At 48.3% G+C, this 25,846-nt stretch overlaps 1 protein-coding gene and 1 long non-coding RNA gene across 13 annotated transcripts in view; one reads left to right on the forward strand and one right to left on the reverse strand.

The window, feature by feature from the left end:
• The window catches only part of BEND7 (BEN domain containing 7), an 83,401-nt gene extending 70,340 nt beyond the window's left edge, over positions 1-13,061 (forward strand). For 5 of the 12 annotated variants that reach the window (XM_086714892.1, XM_086714897.1, XM_086714896.1 and 2 more), the window contains 2 exons: positions 7,103-7,156; positions 12,025-13,061. In XM_086714892.1, coding sequence (XP_086571018.1) covers positions 7,103-7,156; positions 12,025-12,203 — 233 coding nt within the window. In that variant the 3' untranslated portion in view covers positions 12,204-13,061. Of the gene's footprint in view, positions 1-7,102; positions 8,571-8,602; positions 10,468-12,024 lie in introns of those variants that run through there. The other 7 variants (XM_086714894.1, XM_086714893.1, XM_086714898.1 and 4 more) reach the window with 7 other exon arrangements.
• A 10,252-nt stretch (positions 13,062-23,313) lies between these two features.
• The window catches only part of LOC147579508 (uncharacterized), a 91,607-nt gene continuing 89,074 nt past the window's right edge, over positions 23,314-25,846 (reverse strand). The window contains exon 5 of the long non-coding RNA XR_015254024.1: positions 23,314-25,506. This is a non-coding gene — a long non-coding RNA (uncharacterized LOC147579508). The remainder of the gene's footprint in view (positions 25,507-25,846) is intronic.

Here is a 25,846-nt window from a genome sequence, read left to right on the forward strand (position 1 = left end):
CACCCACAGAGGTTTTGGGGCTTGGGTGATAAATCATCCCCTCACCCTTCCCCCAGCTCTCTCCGTTTCTCTGCCTTCTTTTTTGTAATCTACAAATCATCACAAATAAATGCAGCGAGGTACACTGGGGAGAATAGGTCTGAATTCCCAGCTCCCGTCTGCCATTTACAAATTCCTGGGACCTTCTCTGAGCCTCAGGCTTTCCATATATATAACAAAGCTAATACCTACCCTCTTGGGTGTTTTCAGTGTCAGAATCAGACAATGTAAGTTTTGCCACTAATATAGAGCTGACGCGGAATGCTCAAAAAGTGTTCATGCCCTCCCCTCCTTCCCTCTGCCTCCCAAAACAAAGCAGAACTATTCCTTCAACCCTACCATTTCTTTTTTTAAAATATGTTTTAAATGTTTATTTATTTAAGAGACAGCACGTGTGTGGGAGGGGTAGAGAGAGAGAGGCAGACAGAGAATCCCAGGCAGGCTCCTTGCTGTCAGCTCAGGCCCTGATGTGGGGCTCGACCCCACAAACCGTGAGATCATGACCTGAGCCGAAATCAAGGGTCAGTGTCTTAACCAACTGAGCCACCCAGGAGCCCCTATCCCTGCCATTTCTTAAAACCGCTACCGTCTCTTTCTCCGGAAGGTGTTGGTCAAATTTCCTCCCAAAGGGTTTGCATTCCCTGAGTTGGCTTCCCCGACCTGTTTAGAACCCATTGCATTTTGTCCTCTGGCCCCGCACCTCTACAGACGCTCTTCCTGCAGTCACCACGGAGATCAGATTCCCCTTCTGTTACACCAACACTCTGTTTGACCTGCATGTTGATTTTGACTCCGTCGGATCTCATCCTTCTTAAAGTCTCTTCCCTTGGGTTCCGGGGTTTCCCTGTCTTTGCCTCTCCTCCCGGTTCTCCCGCACTGCCTTCCGTCTAATCCACGGCCTCCTCCTCCTTCGGTCTAATCCACGGTCTAAACCACGTGGTTCGCTTTCCATTCCTGGTGCTGTTCTCATTCTAAAGCCTCATCCGGGACTTGAACTGTCCCACCATCGCTGACTCACCAGTGTGCAGCTCTAGATGTGGCCATGTCCCAAGACCCTAGACTTCATTCTTTGAGAATTACATCTGTTTCGTGCCCCAACCCTGATTAGACACTTCTAGCTTCCTGTCTTCCCCAAACACAACCCCTTCTACACACCCCTCCAGCACAGCATGCGGGGTCCTTGACAGGCTAGCCCCACCCTCCTCCCCCACTTCTCTTGCCAGAGGCCTGTGCCTGCCTGCCTCACCAGCGCCTCCTTACTCTGAGAAATGCTGGGCTCTCACACTCATGCTTTCCCTCTGTCCAGAAAACAGCACCTCCTCTTGTCACAGATCTTAAAGGCGACTTCCTCCTGGAGCCTTCATTGGTGGCCCCAGCGCTTTGGTCTTCTGCCAGGGTGACACTCCGGGCTCCTCCAGTGACCACCAGACCCTCAGGAGCAGAGTCTGCATCGGGGTCGTGTTTCTAACCCAAATGTCTAGAACAGCATGTGGCACATTGCAGACACACACGAGTGTTTGTTGAATGAGCCAACGAATCAGTCGATGAAAAAGAAGAGACGATAATCCACAACAAAAAGGTCTTATCGTTTAGCTCAATCTGGTTGCATGAGATCCTGGATAATATTCTATATGTACCTTACCTGATATTCAAATATTCAAATATTTATTCCACAGGGTGGCAACATCCCCAAGCTCTGTCCCCAGGGACATGGTCCCTAGGACTCCTGGGGATGCCTGTGACCACTTACATGGTGTCCCTTAGTCCTTGGCGTCCCTTCCTTCCCCCTTCTCAAGCCCGCTTTCTCATTTCCTTGTGCACACCCCACCTCCTTAGTCCCCTCCCACTTTCCTCTCTTCCCCCTTCTTCTCCCAAAGGTTCAGAGCCGTGTGTCATGGCGGCCTGGCCTCACTCAGGGTAGATTAACTGAATAACATGTAGGAAGAGTAACTTCCTGCTAGAGGGTCCCTCCTCCCTTCCTATTCCAGGTGTCTGCTGCCTCAGCCTTACTTGCCTTACAAAGGCCCCCTTTTATTATGTAAGCCTCCTTAGACTTCAGTCTCCAGGAAAGGGTTGGGGGGTGAAAGCCTTGTTTTACAGTTGAATGACAGGTGTTACAAAGATAACTGCCCAGTAGATACACAGCAACTAACCCCTTACTGAGCCCTGATGCCATGTTGGGTGCCGTGTTCTCCTCAGTTTTATATCCCAAATCAAATGTCATTTGTTAAGCCTGAATGGTGTCTTTGCTAGTAAGTATTAAGTTGGTCTTGTGTTGCCTAAAATCTGCCTTGGCGATCTTGCCTGTTTGGGTACGGAAGAACTTTGTTTACCTGTTGATTTGCCAGGGGAAATGGTTGAAGCCCAAGACACAAAGACGCTAAATAGGCAGGCCTGAAAGAAATCAAAAATTTGCCATAGTGATGAGACCTGAATTTAATACTCCGTGAGCCCAAAAGAGAGGAAAAGGGCCAAAGTACCCCAAGAACCAGCCACTCGACTTCCTTTGGGTTCTTCCACACACCGGTCCCAGTGATGCCGCAAACTTGTAGCCGGAGGTCGGCTCGCATATTCCTGCACCCCTGCCTAGGGTCCACAGAAGCTGCCTGGTGTCGGCCTGCTCCACAGGGTGGAATGTGAAACATGCCTGGAACAACTTGGGAGCTTCAGGGAAAAGAAGTGTACAAATCCAGAGTACGGACTCTACTGGTTCAGGTACCGCAGGGTCAGCTCCGAGAAAGGAAGAGGGCTTTGGGCTCCAGAACATGTGCCTCTCGCTGAGGAGATGATTACAAGTCCCTAGGGGACCTGAAAAGTCTAGGTTTGAAGAGAAACCTCTGAAGGGAGAAAACATGAAAAGTAGAGAGAATACTGAGTATATATGGAGTGCACCGTGGAAGGCTGGTCTCAGACACACAGAAACAGCCTTCCTGGTGTTAAAAGGAAAACCAGCGGCCCAAAATGGAGTCTCTTGTGCTAGGTCACATCACCAGACTGCACTTTCAACCTCCTCCAGAAATGTAGTTTGAACTGGTCATTGAGGAATCTTCTGTTTGTCCCAGAGGAAGGTGGCCTTACCCGAAATAATCGTGTTTTCTCTTGATGACTTGTCCCATCTTCTAAAACCTTTCAGTCTGCTGGAGCTCCCTTCTGCCTGCCGGAGGGGACGCTGCCTGATTCATGAATCACTTGGTAAAGCTAACTCGATCTTCACATTTACCCAGTTGAATTGTTTTTAACGCTGGAAATGGGCCACATGACTAAAATGGGAAGTTTGGCTTAAATTTTGTTTCCTCTTTGTGAGGTATTCTGGAAACCTCTTTGACGTATAGTTTCTATACCATACTTTTTTTTTTTTTTTTTGAAGTTTATTTTGAGAGAGAGAGAACGAGAGAACAAGCAAGGGAGGGCAGAGAGAGGGGGACAGAGGATCTGAAGCGGGCTCTGTGCTGACAGCAGAGAGCCCGATACGAGGCTTGAACTCATGAACCATGAGGTCGTGACCTGAGCCAAAGTCAGGAGTTGGATTCTTAACGGACTGAGCCACCCAGGTGCCCCTATACCATTCATTTTTTAACAAAGAGAGGGAAAGATCCATGTATAAAAGCTGGTTGGAAAAAAAGTTAATCCTGATATAAATTTGTGTTTGATAAATTAAAAACAACTGTGTTTCCTCATACTCTATCTTTTATACATAACCACACCTTTTTTTGTTTTTCCTACTGCTAGATGCAGAGACCAATTACTGTGAGCTCTGGAATCCATTCCCTTCCATGCTTCCCCCCAGTGAACACATGTGCACACAGTGGGGACGTCCCTCCACATTCCTGGTTCTCTTTCCCACAGACTGGCCACTGAACACATTTCTTAACCATCCAGCATTTATATTAGTAATTCACATGACACACACATCTCACACACACGTGCCTGTCTGTGCCCAGCGGGATCCCAACCGTAGACCCTTCCCTTCCTGCGGGAGCGCCCTGGTCTTTGGTCATCATCGTATTCGATTCGGGACATTTTCACGTCTGACCACTGATCTGCCTAGATATTTGTGACTGGTGCCTTGGCACTTCTCCTCTGCCTTTTCGGTAGGTTCCTTGTGCATCTGAGAAGGTGGAGGTGGCCAGAGGACAAAAATAGCCCTGAAGTACAGACCCAGGTAGACCAGATGTCAGCCTATCAGCAGTGACCGGCCACATAGGCTCTATTGCCTGATTTTGTCAAATTCTATTACACTAAAGTCTCCTCAAGCGGCTTCAAAGTGGGACCCTTGCAGATTGAGACTAGAGCCACTCGCCTTTCCTTCCTGAGGCTGATAGGAACGGAGAGGCCGACATCAATGACGTTGCTCCCTCTCGTGTTTTTGTCTTGATTACTCAGTCCAAACGATAACAACAAACAGTGTCTCATAGATGTTCCCACAGCTTCAACCTTATTTATCATATTTGGCTCAATTCCTGGAATTAGGGACAAGCTAACTGGGCAAGCTAATCAACTCAGTGCTCGAGGAAGCCCAAACTGCCTCTAGGAAGAAGTGCTCCATACAGATTTGAGAGGTTGTTGTGCAAACCCAAAGAGAAATTCATTTGGGGCTCCCATCACATGTAATAATTTTTTTCTGTAACTGGAATGATTCCTTTCCCGGTGTGGATTTTTATCATTTTCATTACATTATTTCCTCAGAGCTGAAATCACAATTTTTTATTTGTGTTAGATCTAAGAGTAAAACTGTCACTGCTATTAAATTTTTATTGGACTTGCTCAATCTTTTCTAAATTTCACAACTTGACTGTCACCGGGGAAGAAAGACCGTGAGCTTGTGGTTACAGACAGATGTTATAATTAAATTTCAGTAACACAGCCACGTTCTTCATCCGTGACACTTGGCCCCGTGCGTGCAGCTAACATACACTAATTTACATATAATAATTTGTCTGTTTTTCGGATGCATATGTTCTGTTTTTGCTAAAGCCCAGAATTGCATAGGCCTGGGTTATGAAAGTGGGGATAACGGAGTTACAAAGGGAAGGGCTTTGTTATAACTACATAGAAAGTCATTTTACGTGTAAAGTAGAGAAAGTTACTGAAGTAGAAAATGAACTAGAAGTTGAAGATTTAAAAAAAAAAAAAAAGCTCATAGGGATGCATAGGGACGTACATTTGGATTATTAACAGCAAAGAGGGAGATTAAGAGCCCAGGCATGGATCTGACTCACAGCCGGGACGGCGTCACTCAATGGCTGTATTCCCTTAGTCTCTCTCTCTCTCTCTTTTTTTTTTTAAGTTTATTTATTGTTTTTCATAAGCTCTATACCCAGCGTGGGGCTCGAACCCACAACCCCGAGAAGCAGAGTTGCACGCCCCACCAAGCCAGCCAGGCGCTCCAGATTACCTTAGCCTCTTAGCCTCTCTCTGTCCCAGTTCCGTTTGCTCAAATGGGCATAAAAACAACCCCCCTCCCACCCCTTTGTAGGGTTTTCTAAGAGTTAAATGACGCGATGTACGTAAATTGCTCAGTAAACGGTAAACATCTAATAAACGGTGGTGGCAGTCGTTGCTGTTATTATTACTGAAGACTTTTTAAAATCCTAGACAACTCATCCAGAGAGGAACGCTGTTAACATTTTAGTATGTCCTGTACTTCATCGATAAGCCTATTTTAAAGTGTTTAATCTTTTCCATCTGTCCTAGCGCTTGAGTCGAATGTCTTACGTTATTAAATATTCACCTACAACATCATTTTAGATGGGAAGCTTCTCCAGCCCAAGCTGGTCTCGACTGTGGTGTCTCCGCTGGGCATTTTCTTTGCGGTGGACGTAGCAGGTCAGCAGACAATGGTGTGCAGCAATCTGAGGACAAGGTGTTAGAGAACGAACTGGAGTCGAAATCTTTGAACGTCTCTGACCCCCTGATTGTGTTCAAAGCCACAGCGATAAAAACAGGGGCATGGTGGGGCACCTCGGTGGCGCAGTCGGTTAAGCGTCCGACTTCAGTCAGGTCACGATCTCGCGGTCCGTGAGTTCGAGCCCCGCGTCAGGCTCTGGGCTGATGGCTCAGAGCCTGGAGCCTGTTTCCGATTCTGTGTCTCCCTCTCTCTCTGCCCCTCCCCCGTTCATGCTCTGTCTCTCTCTGTCCCAAAAATAAATAAACGTTGGAAAAAAACAGGGGCATGGTATTCGCTTCCCACCAACTCAGCATTACAGCCCGGTGGCACAGGGCAGCCCCACGTGGCTGGCCCCACGCGCGCGTGTGCCGCGGCGGGAAGGTGGCCGGGAGAGGAAGCCAGCCCCGGGATGGAGGGAGCAGTCGCCGAAATTCTCCACTTGGCCATAACGAAATGTTCTGACCTGTCCACAGCATCTGCCCAGAGAGACTGATGGGCCCCATCGGTTATCAGAAGACAAACGAGCACTTTCTTTTTTACATGTAGCGGAAGGTTTTCTCTGACTGAGGATCTGCCTTTGGAAAACCCTTAAGGAGATTAAAACACAGCAGACGTGAGCAAAGGTTTGCATTTTGAAACGGAGACGTGACAAAGCTTTTGAAGATACACTTACTCCTTCTGACTTTCTCTATGACTAAATTGATGCCAATTTCCAGTCATCTCCGAAGAAGGGCTGATTCTCAGGATTTCCTGAGCCTGGCTCGCGGGGATGGTTAGGGTGGTTCTGGGGATGACCGGGGAAAAATTCTGCCACAGCGGTTCACTGACCTCTGTGCCTTTGATGATCATATTTGAACAATTCACCCCGGATTCTGAGCGAAGATTTTAAGTCCATGCAAACAAGTGAAAATGAACTGAAATCGTCAATGATTGATAGAATAAGGTCACAAGATAGCAAAAAAAAAAAATGCAGGAGCAAACCTCCTATCATTATCTTAAAAAAATGTTTGATTTAAATAATGGTACTAAAATCTGTAACGCGAACCAACAGACGCCGAAAAGGGGAAAGAAAGTTGAGCGTATGCATACTGGAATTTTTAAATTGTATTACTGTATTCCGTAAAATCAACGCGCTCCCCGAAACTGACGAGATTTGTGTTTTCTGTTTGCCACCAGCAGAGGCGGCGGACGGCGATGAGAGACTGGACGGCATCTCTCTACCGCCAACAGGTAAAACACATTTCCATTTCCAACACCCGCTGGAAAATACAGCCCCTGAAAACACTGGCATTGAAAATGTGCGTAACGTCAGAGGTGCAGAGGCTTGAGCAGACTGCTCCTGGCCCCGGCCCTAGGAATCAGAGCTTCTCAGTGCCTTGTGCTCAGAGATATTTTTACATTGAGTATGAAAAGCTCCTTTTGCCTCACGCCCTGTCTCCTAGTCTCAAAAACCTCAGAACAGCAAGCCCTAAGACCTTGGTGTCACAACATGTGCCTCCCCAAACCTGCCGCCGTTGAAAGTACTTTAACAGGAAATGATATTTCTTTTTAGAACAAGGATCACCAGTTCTGTGGTGAAATTCATGTCCGTTCTGTCCCCGTCCACTGCCCCCACCCCAAAAGCGTTTTGAGAGGCAGTCAGTCATTGCTCTTCTTATAACGGGCACCTGACGAATACGGGTGTTTTAAGCGAGTGACTGAAGCAGCCAGTCCGTCTAGCACGGGTGCACATTCCTAGAACCCGAACCAGATCAGCCATAGAACATGGTAAGCCATAGACATAATTCCAGGTTCGTATCCTTTGTGACCCTGGCCTCCTGCCTCTGCGTTGGTTCCTCCCCGAGAGCCCAAGAGACGGGATCTGATCAGTTTGCCAGATGATGATTTATTCCCTCAGTAGTTGTGGGGGCTCTTTATTGACTGCCTTCACGAGACCACCTGGAGATTCTCTGCCCACCAAACCCAGACACCCCCAAAAAACCCTCTAAGTGAAAATGCTCAATTCCAGATTTGGGGTGGCAAGTTTTAAATAAAATTCGGCAAATCTCAGTACAGTAGCCAGTCTGTGTAGGAACTCGGCTAGGTCACCTGTTCCTTGATGGCACTTGTCCCGGGATGGCAAGGAAAGCAGAGCTCGCAGGTAGGACAGACACGGGTGAGCAAGCCTCAGAACGATGAGAAAGCTCAACCGTGCGAACGATGCAGAACCTTCTCGGTCACCGCGTAGCTAAGCAACAGATCGATGGACAAACAAATGAAATGAGCCGCCTGGTGCAAAAAGGACCTGCTTATATCAAGTTCTTCCCATATACGGCCATCTCCTTGTTGGGCTCTGTTCCCACATTTATGAATTAAGATAATTGAAATGCATGATCTCTATTGTTCCTTCCCATCGTGTCCTCGTCTGTCAGGACAACTCGGGTTAGCCTTGTTCTTATCACACCTGGCCCCCTCCCAGCAGATGCAGGAAATATTACTACCAGTAACGAAATTGTGCATTTCGGGAGGCAGACTTCCTCCCCTGGCTGCCCCAGCCCCACTGGCCCCGGGGCATTTGGGCCCCCCGTCCTCACTGCCTTCTGACACCCTGGACTTTTGCTGTTATTGAAAATACTACTATAATCACTTGAAAACCATTCCCCTTGAAATAATACCTTTGCATTTTCCTGTCCGAAGATGGAGGCAGAGAGATGTTTCAGATGAGGAAATTGAACACGGGATGGTAGAACCACCTCATGGAACTGAAAAGAATGTCAAGGAATCTGAGAAAGAAGGAACGTTAGAGATCATCTAGTCCCATCCCTTCTTTTTATCCAGTCCTTTTATTTTACAGGTAAAAAAGCCTGAGGCCCAGAAACACTAAATGACTTTCTCAAGGTCTCACAGCTGGTTGGTGGCTGGGCCGGAGCCCAGGCCTCTCGACTTCCAGCCATTACACCGCAAAGCTTTCTCATACCTAAGCCAAAGCCAGCTTTTCTCCGCATGTTTCTTAAAGATCCTAAGAGCTGATGGATGTACTAATCCCTTTAGGATTCCATTCCAGTGTCTGTCTCCACCGTTAGAATGTCCGTCGTTAAGTCTGCCCGAAATCCTCCTGCAGTTTAAACTCAATTGATGAGACTAGCGTGTCTTGATGGGCCCTAAAGTAAAACCCCGGGTCTGGGCAGCGTCTTTGAACACAGCGCCACTTCGGACCCTTCCCTCGCGTGTGCCCTAACGAGGCTGCCCCAGAGGTGAAGTCCACCCTTCTTGCACGTGTGAGACTCCCCGGCCAGACTTTCCTGATCTGCTCGATCTGAGCTGGCAGCGGTCGGTCCTGTTTCTAAAGATCTAACAACGCCTTTATTACCTTTTTAAGGTCTTTTTCCTCTTCCCAAACCCACGTGTGTTGGGGAGGGGCGGGGAGAGGGGCGTAAATCCTTAAGCGTTTGCAAGAACCGGGATTGAGCAGGTCAGGGGGGACAGTCAGGCAGTCCAGGGACATTCGCGTCCATCCATTACAGGCAAGCAGCCTTCCGTCTGTCTAGCTTCCACAAGAGCGACTACGGCTTTTGCAGCGGAAAAACGTAGTTTCTTCGTTTCTTTGCCCTCACGCCCCTGCCGGTAAGTGCGTGTGAGCAGCTCGCAGGAACCCACACTGTTGGGTCCTGGGCACAAACGCCCGCCCTCGGGGAGCCCCCCGTCCCGGGCGGCAGGCCGGGTGTTGGAGGGCACTCTGGCAACCGCGAGAAAGCACCCGGGACGGGCGAACACTTTGTGTTGGGGAAAAAAAAAAAAATCAGTAAAGAGCAAGTGAAATCGAAGCAGTGCTTTCTAAAATTTACAAAGAGGGCTTCTCATTTGGAAATAGGGTAGAGCAAGCCCCCCACCCCCCAGGCCGAGCCCAGCGGTGTTTGTCACGAATTGGCAGTCTTTTACATACTTTCAAAGAAGTAACAAAAGTACGAGGAAGAAAACAGAAATTAACTTTACCACTCAGAGACGACCATTACTGGGTGTTTTCCCCCAGACTTTTCTCTAAATTTATTTATCTACACAGTTGGAGATCAAGTAGATAAAATTTTCTTTTCTGGGTGTTTTTTTTTTTTTTTTTTTTTAAACCTAACGAGCATTTTCCATTTTTCACACATCTTCATACACATTACCTTAATAGCTGCATCATGATCTCTGTTACAGGTAAACTGTATTTTGTGTAGCCATTGTCTCTTCCTGGACAATATGTGGACATACTCCAGTAGTAACACACATTCACGGACTTCCCTGTAAAAGTCATCATTACAAATTTCTAAAACGGCTCGCGTAGCACAACCAACTAAAGCCTTGGCTGAGAACTTAGGGATTTAAATATGAAACAGAGGCTTCCTTGGGGCGCCTGGGTGGCGCCCAGTCAGTTAAGCCTCCGACTTCGGCTCAGGTCACGATCTCACGGTTCCCGAGTTCCAGCCCCGCGTCGGGCTCTGTGCTGACCGCTCCGAGCCTGGAGCCTGCTTCGGATGCTGTGTCTCCCTCTCTCTCTGCCTCTCCCCTGCTCGCGCTCTGTCTCTGTCTCTCAAAAAGCGACTAAACATTAAAAACAGAAAAAGGAACCGAGGCTTCCTCGGCCAGGTTCTCTCCCCACCTGGCGCCCTCACCTCTAGCCCTGTCGCAGAAAACTGTGCAGCTCTTCTTTGGAGAAGTGCCCCCCCACTTCGTTGTCTTGTCTGTGTCGTAGGTAGTGTATTTGACACCAGGAGAGAAAACACGGAAGACACAGAGCCAGATGTCACTGCCCAGACTTCCCTTTTAGTGACAGTGTCCATGAGCACACGTGACTCTCCCGTTTGAATCCCCTCAAAGATCCACGTAGCATTTCAGGTTACTTCCTGCCAAGTGTGGGTGTTCTGTGAATCTTTCCCGTCATACCTGAAAAGTTGTCACCTACTTTCTTCGTAGTATGTGATCATCAAGCCTCCAATTTGCCCTAAGAGTTTTAGAAATCATTAAGAGTTGACTCATGCATTCCCTCTTAGAAGTCCAGCGTATGATCCAGTCAGTTCATTGTTCACTAAAAGGCAGTCCTCTCTTCTCTGTTCTTTTCCTCATAAGCTCAAGGTGAATATATAGAGTTCTGATGCATATTTATTTTAATGTGCACTGCGTAGACGCAGCCTACAGGAGAAGAGCTCTTCTCGGCACTGAGGGAGCAGTTGGGAAGGCCAACGTCAATTAGGCCTTCAGCGGCCCGGAAGATGAAACCGTTGATTGGGGAGATAAGCTAGCTCTGCCCTATTAGACAAAATCATCTGTGACATCAGTTCCTCCAAAAATAGCCACTTGTAACTGAGTAAGCGCAAATGAGCTATGAATTCCTAGGGAAGAAAAACCTTTCGCATGGGTCGTATCAACACAGTGACAAAATGACTAGTTAAAAGGCTAGACGCTCGGGGCACCTGAGTGGCCCAGTCGGTTAAGTGTCCGACTTGGGCTCAGGTCACGATCTCACGGTTCGTGAGTTCGAGCCCCGCGTCGGGCTCTGGGCTGACAGCTCGGAGCCTGGAACCTGCTTTGGATTCTGGGTCTCTCTCTCTCTCTCTCTCTCTGCCCCTCCCCCGCTCGTGCTCCGTCTCTCAAAAATAAACATTAAAAAAAAAATGAAAAGGCAAGAAACTCAAAGTAACCGGTGACCAACATGATACGTAACAACTGTTTTCACAGATGGCCTAAACTCAGCCGTCGGTGTCTTGGCGTGGTGTGGCAGCCAGCCACAAATGTCCTTAAAATTACATACTTCATTTTCCCGGTACACCTGCCTTCCGCTTCATATGAAATCAACATACGAAAATATGGGTTTATACTAAAGCGCTATCTTGCCGTGTGGGTATCTGTGGTACAGAAATATTTACCTCCAGGTTCCCTTCTCCAAAAAGATGGTGACTCTAAGCCGTTTTCCTCACAAACACTGCGTGTAGACCTCATTCACTGTATAAAGCCAACTCCCGTGAAATCTTTAGCACTTGACCCAGAGGCCAAATAGTTGGCCAGAAAGAAACTTGGACAGTAGAAATGCCAAAGCAGAGGGGGAGAAATTGTTGTGCTGACCATTACCTACCTTTGCCTAGCACTGGAACCAAGTCAGAGGGGGAGAGCTCAGAGTTACTGTAGAGGCGCCCTGTCCGAGGCACTTGCGCCCCATCGCACTGAACCTGAGCCAGGAGGGGGCCCCGGGCCGAGTCGGTGGTCCACTGACGACCAGCTCATCAACCGGAGGGAGATGGTTGGAGGCGTCCCTGAAATGTGACGACACTGCTTCTCGGTGCGGCTTGTGGACTCAGCCCAACCGCTAGACAGCTCCCTCTCCCGTCTGTGCGTCTCCTGTCTTATTCCTGAGGCGGGGAGGAAGGTCCCGAGAAACCGTTGCCACCACATCCCAAGGTTATTAGCCTTTTACGTTTTAGGCCGGTGAGCAGCCCCTTCCCTGAGACCGGTCCTAACGGAACACTGCACACCAGGGCTCTTGTTTTCCTGCAGCTTAGGTTTGGGAATTTGTCCTCTGCCCCTCGGAAGGAAATACTGCTCAAGGGAACTGGAAAGATTAATTAGTGACCTTTCCACTCTATTACAGTTAGATGAGTGCGTTGCTAATGCAGGTAGAAACATTTACCTTACAACTGTGGGATCTGTTAATTATACATCGTGAACCTTCCAAAGCCCTTCCTTCCAAGACGGGGCGACAGCTTGGAGGTTTCGATACTTGAGGAGGAGTAGGGATTGTTCAGCTCACAAATACGTGCAGTGCATCCACAGATGGGAGCCACATACTCACAAAACCGCACCAGTGAAATCCCATTTTGTGCACTCAAATTGTGTTTGTGTTTACTTACTGTGACTACTGTTCAGACTTTATTCAGAAATCCTTTTTATAGGCTTTCTTAGTAAAAAGAAAAATTCCATATCTACGGATAATGTCTCAATCTTCTGTATATATGTTTTATTAATATGTAAATATTTAGATTTTTTAAAATTACTATGTTCTTTAAAAAAAAATTCAACACAAGGCTAGTTGTGAAAATGGTGTATAATGTTGTGTTGTGATATCAATTCCCAAGATGCTCTTTATGTCCGTTCCAGAAGAATACAATAAATTACTTTAATCGAACATGCCTGTGTTCTGTGCCTGTGTGCCAGTCCTGTGTTTATGGAGTCAGTGCTAACGACTAATTAAAAGGTATTTATTAATACTCTGGTGGTCTTACGCAGAAAGTTGTATCTCCTTAGGAAGTTAATTTTTTAAAAATAAAGAAACAAACTAGATAGCCATCAGGAAGAGCGGCTTCAAATCGAGAAAGTCGCAGGCGCCGCCTGGGAGTCAGATCACTGCCTCAAGTCCCATAGTAACACTTGAGCATTAAGCGCTGATAGAATTGAAGCCTAATTTTAAATGAATTAGGTAGCTTTATAATCTTCACTTAAAAGGTTAAGCCCTGCTTCTATGGAAACAACACATCAGAAGGACAAATCAATCTTCTTTAATGCAAAGTGGCTGGTAAAACGTAATTGCTTTAGTCACCTCTCTGAACACGGGAGGGCGCTGCTCCTCACTGGGCGCCCGCCCCACCCCCACCCCGCAGGCATTCCCAGCCCCCCCCCCGCCCCCCCGCCGCCACCCCCCCTGCCTGGAGCACCCCTGACCTGGAACACCTTCGGCTGGTCTGCCGGTTCTCTGGGGGCCTCGCTTGGGAAGGCCTGAGCTGTTCCCGCTTCAGGAGAAAGCCACTGGATGGCTGGTGAGGAGGCCGCGCGGTGAGGTGCTCCCAAAAGGCCAGGACGCCCTCGATCCCACACGTTGGGGCGTCATCCAACTGACAGCCCTAAAGGGCTCCCTCCAGTGCAGCGTGAGGGGGCCCGGGGTACCACAGGAGGCTGCACCGGAAGGGGGCTGTCCTGTCCCCGGAGACCAGAGCCGTGTCCCCTCCCGCAGGCCCAGCCTCAGCCGTTTCCTGAACACCCACTGCGGCAGGTGCTGTGTCGGGTCAGTCTGGCAGGGAAGAGAGGAAAAGAGTGGAGAGGTTGTGTAGACCATCCCAAGAAACTGGGAGGACTGGGGGTTGGGGGACCACTGAGGCACCCTCAGAGGTCTTGATCTCTGAATGGTCGTCATATGAATGATTCATCATATGATCATCATCGTATGATGATTCATCATATAAATGTACTGACCTGTCTGGCAGAAGTAGGGACATTACTGGACAGGGGCGAGCCTGAAGCAAGGCATCCCATCAAGAAGCCGTTAGAATAGCCAAGGCTACTTAACTTCTTTAGAGGACGGAACCCCAAATGCCCAAGCGTGAGAAAGGGAACCAAGGGGACTTGGTGACTCTCTGGCTTGGGCTGCAGAGGGGAGTGCAGCTGTAAGAAGGGGAGGGGGCTCGGGCTGGGGAGCCCCAGGGTGTTGTGTGCGCTCAGGGAGGGAGCACGGGGAGGGGCCGCTCAAAGAATGGCAGTCAAGTTCAGGTACAGATGTTATTCCGTTCATTCACGTGTCTCTTGGACACCGAGGGTGTGCCTGGTGCTGTTCTAGGGGCCGGTAGAGCAGTGAGCCACGGGCCCTGGGGCATGGAGCTCGCCGGGACCGCCACAAGGTGTGAGCCCTGAGTAAACGGCCGCACAGAAGGTGCAGAGTGTTCCAGAGCTGTAGAAGGGAACTTAATCTCAGACCAGGGGCTTTGCCCCAGGCGAGAGGCAATCAAGATTTGAAGCACCATCCATTGAGCAGAATTCGAGTCTCAGCTCAACATCAGCAGGGAGCGACTCCTAACCGTTGGCTCACGGGTGGCCACTGGTCTCCGTCAGGTCACAGGCTCAGTCCCTTCTCCTCACGTACCACCCTCTGATGTTGTCTTGCTTAATGACATGGCTGTTTACTGTCTACTTTCCACTGGCATCTAAGCCTCGTGAGGTCAGGGGTCTTATCTGTAAGGCCATTAAGATTTCAGATCCTGGTGAAAACACCGTCAGGACATCCCTGTCCCCGAGCAAGAGTGGACTTTGACAGGCGAGGGCTGTCAGGTACTGCCCTCTCCCTTCTTCTGTCCCTTAGTCTTAGATCATGAGCCCTTCCTCTGTCCCGGTATCGACACTCTTCAAAAACGGCGGAGAAATTGCATCAACACGAGATGTCCTCACAAGACATGCTGCGCGGGGGCCCGTGAGAATTTGGTAGCTCTAATGATGCAGAACAACACTTTGAATTCACACAAATCAACAATGTCTGTACTTTGTAACCTCAGAAGTACGACACTGATCATCCCCCTAAATTATATATACACGCATTTATACATCTATGTGTGTATTTATTCTCTATTTCTATTTTGTAATCAGTGAGGTTAAAAGAACATAAAGGAATCATTATGAAAAAGCCAAACAACAGCCTAGGAATGAGGCCCGGGCGGGACAGTACGCTGATGTCACAAACAGATTTGATACTTAAGGGCCTTTTCAATTGCTTTTTTTTTTTTTTTCTTTTTGGCCATTTTTATCTGCTAATGCTGAGAAATTGAGGGACATTTTAAGCCTAAATTCTGAAACTCAGCTACTTTAGATAATTCCTTTAAAGTACTTTCCAAACATGAAGCTGATGGGAGCACGCGCAGTGGAGAAACTGCTCAGACACTAGCTCTCTCGACTTCCGGTTGTTCATACCCTCCACCACGATGCCGTAACAGATCCAGAAAGTGGAGGGCCCTCGATGTGAATGTGGAGTGAAAATCAATTTTACAAAGGAAATTGAGCGTCCTAAATTGGTTCAATGAAGTGGTGAACCAAATGCATATTCTGGTAGAAAAACTATTTTCTGCTGTACTCTCGCAATGCAGAGAAAGAGAGAATACGTTACAGCGGACGGCACTTTCTCCATCTGTTACTGAATTAAGCGTCCTCCAAAAGAGATGTGTTTCTAACCACCGGATAAGGGAAATCAGGAGCGACTCAATTAACAACTCCCGCGCTGACCCCGTCCCCCCTTGCAATGAACGCTGTGACACTGCGTGGTCCTCGAGGGAGGTATTTCACTGTGTGAAGCAACGCCGCCTCCTTCCCCTCCTCTCCCCGACTCTCCCTGTAACACAGACCTACAGCTGTGGGCAGCCTTGACCCTCATGGCGAAGGTTTTGTGTCTATGGTTCGCGTCAAATGCCGTTCGAGCATGTTTGTCCTACCCGCCTCCGTTGTGTGGGCGACACCCACAGCTGGTCTTTCCCTCACCGTGTCCTTATGAGACTGGCTCCCAGTGGAGGTGGAGTGGGCGTGTTTTAACATCGGGCTGACCCCCTAGACACTGGCTGCTGCCCGTATTAAGTGACAAGAGCCTTGGTCACGCCTCGGCTACTGTAACAACACACAACTTTCGAAAACGAACAAACTCTCAAAGACCAAGAAACGACTTTTGATTGGAAAGGACCCAGTGACTTTGGAGGTGGGAAGGAGGAGGTGGTGAAAGTTGACAAAATTAGTCTGAATTCATTGGACAGATTGAACACAGGAGAGCCAAGAAATGCTTTGGAAACTGAGAAAGATTTACTCCCTTCCCCTCGTTCCCTCATTTAAACATATAAAACTTCAGAAATTGCAGCTGTAGTTTAGATCAATAAAATATGGGAATTTAAGGAAAATCTCGCCTAGATCGACATACAGCATATATTAAGGGTAGTAACAAAAAGGCCTAAGTATAAAGTGGCTCAAATGACATGCAGATGTTTTTCTCTAACTCATCACAGCCCAGAAGCGGGTGGGTGGTCCACAGTGTTGGTTGGTAGCTCTGCTCCATGAGGTCATCCAGAAACCCAGTCCTATCCTTCTGCACCCCCTAGGAGACATCCACATCCATGAGGTCAACCGTGTTAATGTGGTTCACCAGCATAGGTTTCTGTTTGAGCCTATGGAATGGTGGGAAAAAGTTGGTGGAGGGAAACGATGTCCTGAAGAAAATGTGATCTTGGGCGTGTATCTCTTCTACCACTGCAGAGAATGGATACTGGGGACAGTTAGCTGTTGGTTCTACCAGTGCCATTTTACTTGGTGGGAAAGGAAAAATGATCCAGTAAATAGTGTCGAGGACAACTGGCCAGCCATTTGTAAAAACAAAACTGACAAAATGCATCATAGCCCTAAATTTTAAAAGCCAACACTATGCAACTCTAAGAAGAAAACAGAGAAGTAGATCTTCATATTCTTGGGTCAAGCAATGGTTTCTTGGATAGGACACCAAAAGCACAAGCGACAAAAGTGGATAAGTGGAACATCGTAGAATGAAGCGCTTTCTTTTAAAGTTTCTATTTACTTATTTAGAGAGAGAGAGAGAGAGCATGCATGGTGGAGTGGGGGTTGAGGGGGGGAAGAGAATCCCAAGCAGGTTCCACACTGACAGTGCAGAGCCCAACATGGAGCTCAATCTCACAAACCGTGAGATCATGACCTGAGTCAAAATCAAGTCAGATGCTTAACTGACTGGGCCACCCAGGAGCCCCGAGATGAAACATTTTTGTGCTGCAAAGAAAACCAAAAGACAACTCACAGAAGGGACGAACAGATTTGCAAAACATAGATCTGATAAAGAATTGGTATCTAGAATATATAAAAAGTTTCACAACTCAAAAATAAAAAGATAACCCAATTTAAAAATGGGCAAAAGATTTGAACAGACTTCTCGAAAGATATATAAATGGCCAATAGGCTGATAAGCATATGAAAAGATGCTCAACATCACAGTCATTAGGGAAATGCAAATCAAAACCACTTCACACCCACAGAGAAGGCTGTAATCAAATGACAGACAACAGAAGTGTTGTATGAATGTGGAGAAATTGGACCCCTGAAACATTGCTCGTGGGAATGTAAAATGGTGCAGGCTCCTTGGAAAACAGATTGGCAATTCCTCCACAAGTTAAACATAGAGTTACTGTAAGACCTAGAATATACCCAAGAGAACTGAAAACATGTGCACACAAAGACTTCTACATGAACATTCAGTATATAGCACATGAATTTTATGTAGGTGAATTCTATCCCAATAAAGATGTTGTTAACAACTAGTAATAAAATTAGACCCTCCTACCTTACCCTGTATGTGGCAATTGATTCCAGATACTTCAAGGGTTTAAGCAAAACAAATAATAAAAATACTAGGCAATTTTAAATTAATAGTTATCTAAGCTTGAGGAAAGGATTTCCCAAACATGAAGATCATAGTAAAATCATAGTTTCAAAGTTTTGCAAAATTTAATAGCAAATGACAAACATGAGAAAAATATTTGCAGAATAAATGGTTTTTAAGAAAGACGATACTTAGACCGCATGCCCAACTCTTATAAATCAAATAGCCAATAAATATTAAAATGCTAAAATTGGGGCGCCTGTGTGGCCCAGTCAGTGAAGCGTCTGACTCTTGATTTCTGCTCAGGTCATGATCTCGTGGTTCATGGGATCAAGCCCCATGCTGAACTGACAGCATGGATCCAGCTTGGGATTCTCTCTCTCCCTCTCTCTGCCCCCACCCCTGCTCGTGCTTATGTGCTTGCTGTCTCTCTCTCTCTCAAAATAAATTTCTTAAAATGCTAAAATTAGACCAAGAAAAAAAAAATAAACCAGGAAAGGCACATTACAAGAGTAGTCTGAAATATTGTAGTTATTCATACAATTGAGAGAATTTGAAAGAAAAGTAGCAGGAGTGTTTCTGGTATTGAAAGGAACTTAGACACCACTAATAGACATGTTAATTAGTACAGTATTTCTGAGGGCAGTTGGCAACATAAATCAAATTGGTTTAAAACCTTTGACCCAGCAATTCTGCTTGAAGGAACTGTTCTGAAAGCAATAAAGATTCGCCCAAAGATCGAGCCACAAAGCCACAGGGTGTTCATCACACATAGTTAAAATAAACCAACCAACAGAAAGAAACAATTTACAGTGTCCAACAGGAGCTTAAATTCCAATACACCCTTAAGACGGAATACTACGCAGCCAGTTTAAATGCTGGGCCTGGAGATCCACAATCAATCAGTGGAAAGAATGCAGGTCCCAGAACAATAGGTACCGTCGGAGCTCCTTTTCTCTTTTCGAATACACAAACTCATAGGAAAAAAAGTCTAAGAGAACACACATCGAAGTGCTGGTGACAGTTGGCCCTGGACGGTGAGATTACAGGTGCTTTAAAATGTTCTTCCTGTTGTTTACCTAAAATAATTTTCCTTTAAGGAACATGCTGCTTTTGCAATGAGAAGGGAGATTATTTTAAAGATTTTTTTTTTAGGGGCGCCTGGGTGGCGCAGTCGGTTAAGCGGCCGACTTCAGCCAGGTCACGATCTCGCGGTCCGTGAGTTCGAGCCCTGCGTCAGGCTCTGGGCTGATGGCTCGGACCCTGGAGCCTGTTTCTGATTCTGTGTCTCCCTCTCTCTCTGCCCCTCCCCCGTTCATGCTCTGTCTCTCTCTGCCCAAAAATAAATAAACGTTGAAAAAAAAGATTTTTTTTTTAGTAGTGTAGAATAGTTAAGGCCCCAGGGGAATGTTAGTGGCGAATCACCGTCAAATAGTACGTTCGGCCTGATCATACTTCTTAATTTCAGAAACACAGTTATAAGGTTAGAACTAACAGTAGCTGTGAGTAACTACAAACACAGACAAGTTGCAGCATTTCCAAAATATGTATATCTACAGCTACCAACAGCTTTAAAAAGATGCAGACGAGGGCGCCTGGGCGGCTCAGTCGGTCGAGCGTCTGACTCTTGGTTTCTGCTCAGGTCATGATCTCGCAGTCGTGAGACTAAGCCCCGTGTCAGGCTCTGTGCTGCCAGCGTGGAGCTTGCTTGGGATTCTCTCTCTCTCTCTGCCCCTCCCTTGCGTGTGCTCTCCCTCTCTCTCTCTCTCAAAATAAATACAAAAAATCAAAAGGTACAGATGATGTGTTATTGTCAGCCTACTCACATTTTGAAAAAGAAGTATTTATACACATGGACAGGAAAGAGAAGTTTTTACAGTGGTTATCTCTGGGTGATAGAATTGTATGCGATTTTAAGAAATTATTTGTGTATGTTTTCCAAAGTACACAGGTATCTTTTTCTAAAAGGAAAATGAAGGTAAAGAAAGAAAAGGCCCAGTGGTCTACATATCTGTGAATATGTCCTGCCTGCCCCTTGGATACTGTTAGGAATACCTGAAATATCACTGTAGCCTCTTGGAATACAGGCCTCTGAAACGTCACCTAAGCTCCAGTGAAAACTTCAACTTGTTACTCCAACAATATGTATGTTGAACCTACTTACTGGACTCTGGACGTTAATGCTCTCCTTTGAAAGGAAAAAGAGAAAAACCCGCTCAACAGCGTAACAGGAAAAGGTATCCTCTCGGTAGCTTGAGAGGAAACTGGAGACGATGCTTTATAAAAAATGTATTAGCTGCCAGACAACGAGAAGCCCATCTGAGGTGTAAGTGCATCTGACACATCAGTTCAAAAACAATACCATGCGGGCCATTGGGATTTGGAGAATGGCTACCTGAGAAAAATGAAACACGGGGTGCATTGCCGTAGCAAACGAGGCCAAGAACTTCAGCGGTTGAGGCCATGAGAGTCTGTTGTCTCGTAGGGCTCTTGCTCGTCTGGGCAGTTTTGCGCTCACCTAACAGATTTGTGGCTGTCAAGTCCCCGTGTAGCACCGGCTAATACCTCCTGCACACGGTGCGTGCTGGCACCGTTGTGATGCTTTGCAAGAACAGCTTCACTCGTGTAATCCACAAAACCGTCCTACGAAGTAGATACTATCACTATCCCCACTTAACAGATGAAAAAAAGGGAGATCATTTGTTTCAGCTCACAGAACTAAGGACTAGGTTTGGTCAAGATCTGAAACACAGTGAGGTGCCTGGGTGGCTCAGTCGGTTCAGCATCTGACCCGATGACGTTCAGATCATGATCTCACGGTTCCTCAGCTCGAGCCCCGCGTCGGGCCCTGTGCTGGCGGTGAGGAGCCCAGAGCCCGGAGCCCGCTTCGGATTCTGTGTCTCCTTCTCTCTCTGCCCCTCCCCCACTCATGCTCTCTCTGTCTCTCAAAAATAAATAAACTTAAAAAAAAAAAAAGTAACACAGGACTGTGACTCTGACTCCCACATTCAGGTGCAGGAAGCATCCAGAATAACCCCAATGAGATGGGCTTATATGATGTGCCTTTCCAATGCTTTTTTTTTTTTTTTTAACGTTTATTTATTTTGAGAGAGAAAGAGAATGCGCACACACACACACACACACACACACACACACGAGTGGGGTGGGGTGCGGGGGGGGGGAGGGAGAGAGAGGGAGAGGGAGAGGGAGAGAGAGAGAGAGAGAGAGAGCGAGAGCGAGCATGAGCAGGAGAGAGGGCAGAGAGAGGAGAGAGAGAGAGAGAGAGAGAGAGAATCCTAAGCGGGCTCTGCACTGTCAGCACAGAGCCTGATGTGAGGCTCAGACCCACGAATTGTTCAATCACGACCGGAGTCAAAACCCAGAGCTGGACGCTTAACCGACCCAGGCGCCCCTAGCGCCCGTGCTTCTGAGCCCTTTGCTTTAAGATGAGCTTCCATGTGAAGGTGTTGGATATTTGTTCTGTGTCAGGCCTTAAGTGTTTCACTTGAATCGTTTCGTCTGAAATATCCCCAACATCCTGCCAGCAAAGAGGCTGAGAAGTGGCCGGTGTCTTCAGCCGCCAACAGGTTCTTTATTAAGTTTCCAAGAGAACATAGCAGACAGAGTGGCTCAAAGAAAGAGGTTTGCGACCAGAGCGACCAGGGTCTCAATACTGGATCTGCCATTTACTCAGCTCTGGTATCTTTCTGTCCCTCGTTTCCTCCCTCTCTCCACTGTCCATCCGTCCACACGGCGATTAGCGGAGACTAAATGGAAGTCAAACCATCTCCAGAATGAGGGAAGTCACTGCAGTCGCGGAGAACCCCCTACTCTGGCAGGGAGAGGTTGCCCGCAGGTGACAGGGCTGGGGGAGCCAGAAGGAGGTGATGCCTAAACACCGTCCTCAACACGCGAACTCCCCAGGCCAGCGGCACCGATGACGCTTGGGAAACTGTCAGACACGCAGCATCTCCCAGAGTGGACCCAGGTGCGCTTTAGGAAGTCCTGCAGACCCTCCTGCCGCACGCTGGAGTTTGGGAGCCCCTGGAGCCCCCGGGACACACGGTAGGCCCCCACCCTCAGAGCTGAGGTGGATTACCCGCAACTTGTGAGCCACGACACCCATGTGTGAACTCGCTCCCTTGACGGATCAGAGCCGATTCGAAGCTTCCCCTGCGAGAGCGTCACATTCTGACTGGAGACGAGTGGGTGGCGTTACAGAAGCAACTAGAAGTGCCAAAGTCTCCAAGAGGCCGTGGGCGGGGGGGGGGGGGGGGGGGCAAGGTGGGAACACGGACAGTAGGGTGCCGCAATGGGGCAAGGCTGAAACCCAGCCCCTTCTTTTTTGGCTGTTGAGACCGTGGCCCCCAGAGGGCTACAGGGGGGACTGACACACCAGAACTCACCTCCTTGGGCCACACGCTCAGCTTGTCCCTCGCTTCCCTGGGTCCCTGTCAGCTAGCAGGTTCCCCCCTTCCCTCCCCTCACACGGCTGCCCTGGCACTCTGCCCGCCAGAATGACCGACGTCATGTCCCGGGAGGTCCGGCAGCACCAGCCTGAGAAAATCCGAAAACCACGAGTCCCAAGAGACCCGAAGCAAGCCAACAACTGCGCACTGGGCACCTACTGTACAGAGGGCCCCGCACCAGGAAGAGAGACAAAAAGAACCTCCGCGTGGTCACTGCCTGCAAAGGGTCGGTAACGAGACAAAACATAAACCCCCACAACTACAGAGGTAATTCAAGCTCTGAACTGTAGATCCCAAGACACCACGTGGCGTTTGGGCCACAAGGAGGTACCAGTCAACCAAATTAGCGCTTGGACGTCTTTGTGGAGGAAGAGGGACCTGAGCTGAGGCCAGGGAGCGGGGACGGCAGTCACACCAGCAAAGCCGCCGGTCGGAGAAGGCTCGGCGGGACAAAGGGCAGCATTCAGGGAGCTTAGCAGTCTGTTACGTTGGGGCGCCCGGGTGCCTCCATCGATTGAGTGTCCGACTCTTGATTTCAGCTCGGGTCGTGATCCCAGGGTTGTGGGATCGAGCCCTGAGCCAGGCTCCTCCACGCTGAGTGTGGAGCCTGCTTAGGATTCCCTCTCTTTCCCTCTCTCTCCCTCTGGCCCTCCTTCCCTGCTTGTTTGCACGCTCTCTCAAAAAGGAGAAGGAGGAGGAAGAGGAGAAGTCTGTTCTGTCGGAGGGCAGAGAGTCTGGCAACAGTTGGAAGTGTATGTAGAGGCACAGAAGATAAAGCTTGGAGCCAAATGGTCAAAAACCTTGGCAAATTTATTCTATAGGCCACGGTTTCCCAATGTATGTGTTTCTCAGAATATTCTCCTTGCAGAATTTTAATAGACGTCATGGGACTAAATGGGTTCCACTGGGGGGAGCGTCGCCACACCAAGCAATTCTTGGGACTCGAGCTGCAGGCCCTACAACTCATCAGTTCTGACACTTCCTATCCCGATAGCATCGGAGTCAGAGTAAGAGCTCAGTCCTACAAGACTGCTCCCCACATCCCCCACTCACCCCTCCTTCCGACGACAGTCACAAGCCCAGGTTGTCACCCACACTTCTGACTGCCTGCTGTAATTGAGGGTCCCGTGACCCCCTCCTCAGGTTTGGTTAATTTGCTTGAGGGGCTCACAGAACTCAGAATCATTTTACTTACTAGATGACCAATTTATTATAAAAGGATAGGACTCAGGACGGGCCAGAGGGAGGAGACGCACAGGCCAGGAGCCTCCGCGCTCTCTGAGCGCACCACTCTCCCCCAGCCTCCATTTGTTCACCAACCCGGGAGCCCTCTGTATCACCCCCTTTTGGGTTTCCATGGAGGCCTCATTGCACAGGCACAGCTGATTAACTCAATGGCCATTGGTGATTGAACTCAATCTCCAGCTCCTGGCCCTTCACCCAAAGTGGTGGTGGCCAGGGGTGGGGTGGGGGTAAGGGTGGGTTCCCCTGCCAACCAGCCCTAACTTTAGGTGGGGTCCGAAAGTCACCTCCTTAACATAACAAACGACACCTTTGTTGCTCTCACCATTTAGGAAATTCCAAGGGTTGGGGAACTTCTGTGCCAGAAACAAGACCAAATCTGTATCTCTTAGTATAAATCACAGGATCACAGGACGAGACAGCTTCGCAACCTCGTAGTCTTAGACATTTGCACTGTTTCACAGGTATCTTACCTGCAGGACCTCTTGAATTGTGACTCTTTTAGAGGGAGACGGATGCGGCGTTTTCCAAACCTGCTTCAATTCGGAACCCTCTTCTGGGGGCTAGCGCTCTGGGCGAGAAACTTGGTTTGTAGATTCCTGGGGGCGGGCCCGTTCCTGCCGAGCTCTCCTGAGAAGCTTGTGTAAGAACAGGGCCTGGGAGGTCTGCCCCAGGCGAGCGCAATGTGTAATCAAGCTTGGGAGAGGCTGGTTTCCTTTGTTGCCCCTGAATTCTAAGGTGCCAATGGTGAGGGGAAGAGAAAGGTGGGAGAAAGGTGAAGGAAGGATGAAGAAACCCTGGGGCTTGGATCTGGAGGAGCTGGTGGGCAAAGGGGCGCTGAGAGGGAGGGGGCGCCCACGGACGGAGGGGGCGGGAGGAGGGACACCGAGTGGGCACAGAGGTAAAAGGGTCAGGAACAGAACAGAGATGGGAAGGAAAAACCTCACTTGGTAGTATAAACAACCTTAACACCTGCGGAGGGGCTCATGGTCTACAAAGAATCTTCCGGAATACCAGCTCCATCTTCCTTACAATCCCATGACGTGGGTGGTCAAATTATCCCCATTTTTCTTGGCTTAAGGAAATCGAGGCTAGGCAGAGTGGACAGGGGCTGTCCCGTATCCAGCTCCTGTTCGCATCCCTAAGACCTGCTAGCTCCTGGAACGCCACCCTGCCTGCTGCCTTTCCCAGGCTGGCTCCTCCTTCCGGCCTGTTGGGAAAGCTGCCACATGTCTCTCCTCACATCCCTTTTCTGTCTGAATCAGCCAAAGTACATTTTCCGTAACTTCCAGGAAGCCTGACTTGAATCAGAGAGATTAAGTGTGGGCATGAACTCGTCTCTCAAGATTCAGAACTCCGCCCATCTTCTGCTGTGCCAGGCTGTGGCATCGAAAAGTTTAATGAGTTCGATTTTAGTCCTACGATAACGTCACTGATGAATATCCAGTGGGAATTTCCAGTAGGCATTTGGAGACGCAGGACGAGTACTTGGGATAAAAGTCAAGGTAGAAATATGGATTTCGGAATCAGTGCCATTGAAATCATAGGTGTCAATGGAGCATCTCATAACACAGGGCGGGTTGTGACAAAGCATTCAAAGTACCCTGACGATCCGAGGAACAGTTTGAAAGTCCTCCTGAAGAAGAGCTTTGGAAAGAGAAGGAACATGACGAGAAATGTGGAAATGCCAGGCACTGGGGGACACTGAGAGGTAGAAGCCGCCGATGGTTCGAGGTAGTTTCCTGAGAGGATAGTAATAGAAAACGTTCACTCGGCAGCATGCGCTGTATGATCCCATTTTATTATTTTTTTAAATTTTTATTTATTTTTGAGAGAGAGAACATGAGCGGGGAAGCAGAGAGAGAGAGCAAGAGAGAGAGAGGGAGACACAGGCTCCAGGCTCTGAGCGGTCAGTGCAGAGCCTGATGCAGGGCTCGAACCCACGAACCGTGAGATCATGACCTGAACTGAAGTCGGATGCCCAACAGATTGAGCCGCTCAGGTGCCCCCCACTTTATTTTTTATGTATATTTGCATAAGTCTGATGGATCTACATCAAAATATTTGCAGTGATTATCTCTG

Source organism: Puma concolor, chromosome B4 (genome assembly GCF_028749965.1).
Source record: "Puma concolor isolate L17-30 chromosome B4, mPumCon1.1.hap2, whole genome shotgun sequence".
In the NCBI taxonomy this organism is placed as follows: Eukaryota; Metazoa; Chordata; class Mammalia; order Carnivora; family Felidae; genus Puma; species Puma concolor.